Source organism: Cebus imitator, unplaced genomic scaffold, assembly GCF_001604975.1.
Source record: "Cebus imitator isolate Cc_AM_T3 unplaced genomic scaffold, Cebus_imitator-1.0 Scaffold179, whole genome shotgun sequence".
In the NCBI taxonomy this organism is placed as follows: domain Eukaryota; kingdom Metazoa; phylum Chordata; class Mammalia; order Primates; family Cebidae; genus Cebus; species Cebus imitator.
Window position 1 is genome coordinate 965,855 of NW_016107494.1, and position 8,511 is coordinate 974,365.

The window sequence follows — 8,511 nt, forward strand, 5'->3', positions numbered from 1 at the left end:
CCATTCACATTTTATAGTGATGAGGCGGTGCACGATGCAGTGATGTCTGCTTGGTTACCACTGTACATTAGTTAACCATAATTTGCTTTGTTCTTTTGCAATCTCAACTTCTTTTTTTATTTCTATTTTTTAAGAGACGGGGTCACACTATGTTGCCCAGGCTGGAGTGCAGTGGTTATTCACAGGCACGATCCCACTACTGATCAGCACGGGAGTTTTGACCTGCTCCATTTCCGACCTGGGCCGGTTCACCCCTCCTTAGGCAACCTGGTGGTCCCCCGATCCTGGGAGGTCACATTGATGCTGAAATTGGTGCGGACACCCGATCAGCATGGCGCACTACAGCCCGGAACTCCTGAGTTCAACTGATCCTTCCACCTCAGCCTCCTGAGTAGCTGGGACTACAGGCATGTGCCACCATGCCCTGTTGCAATCTTACTTCTGACTGCACAATACGGTATAAAATTTAACAAGTGCACAAGGCTTTGAAAGAAGAAAACAAGTCAGCATTGGTGGGAAAACCAATAAAAGCAGAAAAGTCTGCCACTTATAAATAGAATAATTTGTCTAATCTCCACCCCACAGGGTAAGAGCCATACTGGGGAGCAATAAACCTGGATGGCACGGACATTGTGCATCTCTTGATGGAAGAAGCTTCAATTTTTATACTACATAGTGACCATATACTTTGTCCATTGGGGATCCTGTGACAGTGAAATAAGGAACCACTAATAAATCAAATCACCACAATAAGCATAATTCAAGACTATCCTTGGCAAACTTAGATGTATGCTTACCCTACAAATATTTGAGATCTTTCTACCAAAGTACATGGAAGAGCTAAGGACTCACTCATCTTTGATGTTCATGTCACACTGGCTGCCCTAAGCTCATTTGACACATCATACAAACTTCATCCCCAGAGAAGCAAGTCAACAAGAAAAAGTCAATTTAACATGGAAGGTGGAGCCAGGTTAATGAAGGACTTCTTTTTCTGAGACGGAGTTTTGCTCTTGTCACCCAGGCTGGAGTGCAATGGCATGATCTCAGCTGGCTGCAATCTCCGCTTCCCGGACTCGAGATTCTCCTGCCTCAGCCTCCCAAGTAGCTGGGATTACAGGCGCCCTCCACCACATCCAGCTAATTTTTGTATTTTTAGTAGAGACGAGGTTTCACCAGGTTGGCCAGGCTGGCCTCAAACTCCTAATCTCAGGTGATCCACCCACCTTGGTCTCCCAAAGTGCTTGAATTACAAGCGTGAGCTACCACGCCTGGCCGAAGGACTTCTTAAACTATTTTTAGCTCATGACGATCCTCACAAGCCTGATGGCACAAAGAAGCATTAAAAGCTCGACTAGCAGAAATCATGGAAGTGGCATTGAGAGGCACTGACCTTCAGGAAAAAGTGCTGAATCCAATCCAGAATGCTGAAACATCTAGTCTGGCTTTGCCTCTGAACTTGGCTAAGTTACTTACACTCCACTGATCCATAAAATCAGACAGCTTGTCTAAAAATGGTATGTAATGTCCTATCCAAGGATAAGATTTGTTCCTTAGAAATATCCAGAAATAGGGCCGGGCGCGGTGGCTCAAGCCTGTAATCCCAGCACTGTGGGAGGCCGAGGCGGGTGGATCACGAGGTCAAGAGATCGAGACCATCCTGGTCAACATGGTGAAACCCCATCTCTACTAAAAATACAAAAAATTAGCTGGGCATGGTGGCGCGTGCCTGTAATCCCAGCGACTCAGGAGGCTGGGGCAGGAGAATTGCCTGAACCCGGGAGGCGGAGGTTGCGGTGAGCCGAGATCGCGCCATTGCACTCCAGCCTGGGTAACAAGAGTGAAACTCCGTCTAAAAAAAAAAAAAGAAATATCCAGAAATAAGTAGGCCCAAAATAAGCAAAGGCTACCTGGGAGAGACAGAGCCCCTAAATTCAAACTAACTCTGGTTTAGCAATGGCCTGCAGAGACTGTTTCAGATGTGCACAGAGGGTTACGATCTGCCATGTGTTTGTTTTTAAAAAATTCATCCAGTCTCATTCATTCCTAGGTAGTGGGTAAGTCTGTTAGTTTCAAAATAGAGTTCACATCTTAACTCAAGTATTACCTTCCTTTTGGCTTAATTAGGGAAGAGCACCTTGATATTTGTGTCAGTAGTGACAAGCGTCCATTTTCAATGCTTTCATCAAAATTCCATAATTCTACATGATTTTCTGCATGTGGTGCCACTGGGCATGGATCTTTTATGACTTACTACTTCCTTTACCCTGATACATTCCAGAACACTCTACAGAGATAGACACCACCTGGGGATGACTGCAAGAGATTAAAGAGGGTTAGAGATGGGTTTTAAGGTTCATCATGAAAGAAGTGTTTACTAATCTGTCTCTAACTTGCATGCTCACAGCCCACCCACGTATTTGTTCCTGACTCAACAAGACTTTCACGTGGTAGGAAGACACCAATCTTGTTCTGATCCCGAGAGCCTTACTTAGGTGCTATCTGCTGCTTTGGGAGATGGTGGCTTCAGACTGACCAAGTTGGAGAGAATAAGGTGTGGTTGGGACCTACAGCAAAACCTGGTGCAAAGAGCAATGACTCTTAAACTTCAGTGTGCAGCAGAGTCATATGAGGAACTTGTTAAAAATTAAACACCTACGCTAAGATTCTGAGTCAGCTAAACCTGGGAGGTGGCCTAGACATCTGCATTTGTAATTAGCACAGCCCACCCCTTACACTCTGTGTAGGCAGTCTTCCACCTTCAGCTTTCAGAAACATATAGAACAGTGACAATGCACTTATCTTTGGAGGAGAAAGTCACACACACACCCCACCAACGCAGCAGGCACACTGCTGCAGCATAACATTCACTCCTGAAGAGCAACTCCTGCTCACTAAAGAGCGAGTAAACATATATGGGTCTGACCATATGTGAACATTCATCACTAACAGGTCTCCCCACTTAGTTCTTTTGTTCAGAGTCCGCATATCATCTATTCTAATACATACAAAATAAAGGCAACATTGCTGAACTCAGTGGATTTTTAAGGTAAGCAATTATTTTATTTCCTTGGCCTGATGGCATTGACTTCATTATACAAGAACTTGCAGCTGACAGAACTGACACACAGATATCCCCCACGAGGAAGGACCCTTTTCATTAGCAGAGATGAACTGAAATGTCATGTCTGAGTGCAATTCCTGCTCCCCACTCCCACCCCACAAAATCCCAAAAGTGAAAACAAATCAATAAAATCCCCAAGATTTACTAAAAGTCATCCCTCCAAACCTAACTAGCAGCTGCAGTGGATGATAACCAAGGAGGGAAGCAGCAGCTGGCCGTCACACAGCATTCCTGTTCGACTGAACGGGCAGCAGCATGGGAGCAAGAATCCCGAATGAGTGAAAGGTGTAGATAATCTACCTTACTTCATACCTGCCCCTTCCCTACATAAGACATCTCTGTCCTGATACATGGAAAATACTACAGGAGGTGCTAGGAGCGGTTTTAGTCTACAATTGGAAATGCCTGAGGCTTATTAAATTCCAAGGTAGGGGTGAGATAAGGGGCATCAGAGTGAAAGAACAGGTTAAACAGAGATGGTCAACACTGTCGATTCCAGTTTAACGCTATTTAATAACAAAACTATCTTCTTAATCATAACCATCTTCATGCCTAACCCCTATTTTCCACAAGTAAGTGGTCCCTGTCTAAATTTCTGGGTTGGTGTCTACTGCCATCCCTGGGGTGGTAGTGTGATGTGAGTGAGACTGCAACAGAGATGGGGGGAAAGTGTGAGACAGGAAAGATTGGGGGCCACGATGCATCAATTACAGTAGGTCTCTTTTGGTCCGCAGGTATGGTCCAGTATCACAAGTCCCCTTTCCCTACCTGTCTTGTGCAAATGTTAAAAATAGAATCTCTGCCCAAAGAGAAGGAGCACAGGAAGTTGCTGCTGGACTGCCATCATCTCTGGCCCCAACTTGTCCACCTCCTGACCTGTCCATGAAACTGCACAAAAATTAAATCTGAGGAATGCTGTACAATGACATCATCCCCATTCCTCTATCAAAGCCAGTGCAACAGCTCTGTCCTGACATGCTTTCTCCCTGGGCCAAGGAAGCAGCAAGAAGTATCAATTGAGCATGTGAAAATGTAATGATGGTGTGTGCAGTGTAATGTTTCCAGATGTCTTCACTTTCTATCTCCTCGCGGTGGGAGCCACCCTCTCTTTCCCCAAGTCGCACACACACCCCTCCCCTACCCCCAGGTCCAGGTGCTCCCATCTGCTGGGCTTCCAACCACTCATTTCCCATAGACACTCTCATCACTGTAGGCCACATAGAGAAAATAGTCTTCCTCATGATTGTCCTAGGGGAAGAGATAAGACAACAATTAGACAACATATTCATTCATTTGCTCTAAGATGCTGAGCCTCACACAATCTTGTAAAACAGGTATGGAAGGTATTGGTCCCATTTAAAAGAGGAGCAAAGAATAAGGAGAAGTGGTTGGAATTACACTGAGTTCTGAGTTCACAAACAATCCTTCATTGAAAACATATTGCATACGTATCAGGGATATGAAGATGACTGGAGCACAGTCTTCACTCTTACAGAGCTCACTCTAGCAAGGGGAACAGAGATACCACAGGACATGGGATAAATAATGGGATATATCCTAACAGGGAATATACGCTTTGGAATAAAAGTTAGATTCAGGATTATTAGAAGTTTATGTAATTCATTAATGGGGCACAATGAGAAGGAAGCGTCTTATATAAAATACTGCAAAAAAAATTGTTACAATGCTAGGTTATATTTTCAGTAATAAAGTCCTTTACTATAGTTTCCTCAGATTCTGACACTTTACCAATTAAAGCAAATCACATAAAAATTATTCCTCCTGAGTTTATCTGTTAAGACAAATGAATACATTTACAGACTTTGCCTTAATTTTATATTTCATTTATCTGATTCATTGTGCCCAGCTAATAAGGAATCTGCTTCACAGTTTTAGTTTTGTTCTCATAAGTTTCCTGTTGTTTAGATCAATGTGGTTGTCTTAAGCCAAAGCTTCAGAGTTCATAGAGGAAGTTGACTGTGTGAGAAACCTTCAGTTGGCGGAGGCAAGCCAAAGAGCTGGCTTTGCTATTATGGGCTTTCTCAACCTGTTGCTAAATGGGAGTAAAATAATGAACCGGATTCTGAATGCATTACAAATTACATGCTACCAACAAGAATGGCAGGAACTGCGATGGGCTGATGCTTTGAAACTTTTGCTATCAGGAATCACTTCCTGCTGTTTCAATAAACAATCCAGCATTAAAATACTATAGTCAGACAAGACTGAAAAGAGATTTCAAAAGGATTAAATCTAGCAGAATGCTTAATCCCTAAAAAACAAGTGGTATCTAATCTCTCAGAGCCTTAAACTGCCCTGTGTAAGAGGATCCTGATAAATAACACCTTCTGCCCCACTTCTCAGGTGTGTTATCAACATATACTGGACCAAAAGCTAGAGGATGCCAGGCTGCACTGGAAGGCATCCAGTATTGTGTGACCAGAACAATTACCTCATAGAGTTGGCCCATGGTAGCACTAGTAGGAGGGATAGTGTTGTTGACAAAGAAGAATAAGGCGTCCTCAGGTCTCAGGTGGATTCTCTTCCGGATTAAGAAGTAGAACTGGCCAACTGGATGACGGAAGAAGAAAAGAGCAGACAGGAAGGGAAGAAAACAAGGGGTTAGTAGAAGGGTAAGTCCTGGAAAAAAATCCAGTTGCATTTTTTCCCCTTAGAGTCAGTAGCAGCTTTACAGATCATCTGAGAAGAGCCAAATACTGTCCTAGAGCTTTCAAAACAAAAAGGGAAACTCTGAAGCCCACACAGTCCCTGACATGCCACAATGGAGTTTATTCCTCCCTTCTCCCCTTGCTCAATCTCAGACCTCATGTTAGCATATCCACTCAAAGCCTAGGACTATGTAGAAGGAATACCATGTGCATCCAGACCAAAACATTCCCCTCATTGTCTAAATCTGACTTGAAACACTTTCCTCAGCCTCCCACATAGCGGGATTACAGGCGCCTGCCACCACACTCAGCTTATTTTTGTATTTTTAGTGAAGACAGGGTTTCACCATGTTGGTCAGCCTGGTCTCGAACTCTTGACTTCAGGTGATCCAACCATCTCCACCTCCCAAAGTAATGCTAGGATTACAGGCGTGAATCACTATGCCCGGCCACAAAGCTGAATTTTATTTTTTTATAAAAAGATGGGATTTCACCATGTTGGTCAGGCTGGTCTTGAACTCCCAACCTCAGGTGATCTGCCCGCCTTGGCCTCCAAAGTGCTTGGATTACAGGCATGAGCCACCATGCCCGGCCTATTTTTTTATTTTTTTGAGACAGGGTCTCACTCTGTTGTTGAGACTGGAGTGCAGTGATGCAATCTCAGATCACAGTAACCTCTGCTCCCAGGCTCAAGTGATTCTCTTGCCTCAGCCTGCCAAGTAGCTGGGATTACAGGCGCCCACCACCACACCTAGCTAATTTTTTTGTATTTTTAGTAGAGATGGTTTTTCACCATGTTGGCCCCGCTGTTCTCAAACTCCTGACTTCAAATGATCCACCAGCCTTGGCCTCCTAAAGGGCTGGAATTACAGGTGTGAGCCACCACACCCAGCTGAATTTTAAAATTGGGTTACGCCTGGCACGGTTGCTCACACCTGTAATCCCAGCACTTTGGGAAGCCAAGGCAGGTGGATCAACTGAGGTCAGGTGTTTGAGACCAGTCTGGCCAACATGGTGAAACCCCGTCTCTATTAAAAATACAAAAAAAATTAGCCAGGGTGGTGGTGAGCACCTGTGATCCCATCTACTTGGGAGGCTGAGGCAGGAGAATCATTTGAACCCAGGAGGCAGAGGTTGCAGTGAGCTGAGATTACGCCATTGCACCCCAGTCTGGGCAACAAGAGCAAAACTCCATCTCAAAAAAATTAATAAATAAATAAAATAAAAGTGGTTTAAATAATGGGCATCTGATCTTTTCTTTCAATGTCTTATGCTTTGCTGTGTCAAAACCCAACAAGACATGGTGATGGGAAAAAAACGACTGAGCCATTTTTTAATCAGCTAACTCTGGAGAATCCCATTCACTTCCTTCAAGTATATACTGCCTGCCTCTCAATCTCATGCATATAGTAAGGATTTAAGAGCTTTGTCAGGGGAGGAAGGGTCAGGGGAGGCAAAGAGCATTACCGGTAAGGTCAGAGGGCACTAGGTACTTCCTTTTGTCCAGATCAGGCACCCTGGCTTTTGGAGCCTTCTCTACAATCACCTGGAACGAGAGGAGAAGAGTAGGAATGAAAACTACAGAAAGCAATCTAGTACTTTTCTTCCACACCCTACAGTTGCCTAGTTACTACTGGAAATGAATCTGTCTAGGCTTAGGACAACTGTTTTCATTTCTTATTGCCCCCACCCCTTATAAAATACATGAAAAAAATGGGCTTCCTTAGTGAGGTTATAGCTTCATTACTAAAATAAAAAGAAACTAGAGATTGTACATGATGAAAAGTAAAAAAAACTTTGATTTTGAGTAATTACAGGTTACCTAAAAGATCTACCATGGGACATATATCTCCTGGTATTTATTATTAATCTTTGAGATGGAGTCTCCACATAGCCCAGGCTAGAGTACAGTGGCTCAATCTTGGCTCACTGCAACCTCTACTTCCTGGGTTCAAGCAATTCTCCTGCCTCAGCCTCCCAAGTAGCTGGGATTACAGGTGCACGCCACCATGCGTGGCTAAGTTTTTGTATTTTTAATCGAGACAGGGTTTCACCATGTTGGCCAGGCTGGTCTCAAACTCCTGACCTCAAGTGATCTGCCTGCCTTTCCCTCCCAAAGTGCTGGGATTACAGGTGTGAGCCACCATGCCTGGCTACCTTCTGGTATTTAATTGGAGCATCAAGAAAACTGGGTTTTCTTACATGGTTCTGATCACCTATAAGTTTTTATTATTTCTTATATCATTTATTAAAGGTACTAATAATGTGGTTTAAATTTTATACTTTGTCAAAATTTCCAAGAACTGTTCCAGACACTATTAAATGGAAAAGAAACAGCGTTAAAACAAGTCTGACAATGACATCCTATAATATGATGTCAGTACAATAAGTCATTTAAAGATACTGATTACGTTAGGACTTTAAGGGATTTTCAATGTCTATATTACATACTTCTATAATATTTCAAGTTGTATAAAGATCATGTATTTCTGTACTATATATATAAAAATTTAAAACAATTTTTATACACTAAAACTTACCAAACAGAAAATATCATGAGATTTAGACTTACAGTTTAGAAAATATAATTATTGGGTGGGGCGTGGTAGCTCACGCCTGTAATCCAAACACTTTGGAGGCCAAGGCGGGCAGATCACCTGCGGTAGGGAGTTCAAGACCAGCCTGACCAACGTGGTGAAACCCCATCTTTAAAAAAAA

General features: G+C 43.2%; 1 protein-coding gene across 1 annotated transcript in view; it reads right to left on the reverse strand.

The window, feature by feature from the left end:
• Positions 1-3,037: 3,037 nt before the first annotated feature.
• GABARAPL1 (GABA type A receptor associated protein like 1) overlaps positions 3,038-8,511 on the reverse strand; it is a 9,453-nt gene continuing 3,979 nt past the window's right edge. Inside the window, exons 2-4 of the mRNA XM_017545359.1 lie at positions 7,261-7,339; positions 5,577-5,695; positions 3,038-4,372 (exon numbers count right to left, since the gene is read on the reverse strand). Coding sequence (XP_017400848.1) covers positions 4,307-4,372; positions 5,577-5,695; positions 7,261-7,339 — 264 coding nt within the window. The 3' untranslated portion in view covers positions 3,038-4,306. The remainder of the gene's footprint in view (positions 4,373-5,576; positions 5,696-7,260; positions 7,340-8,511) is intronic.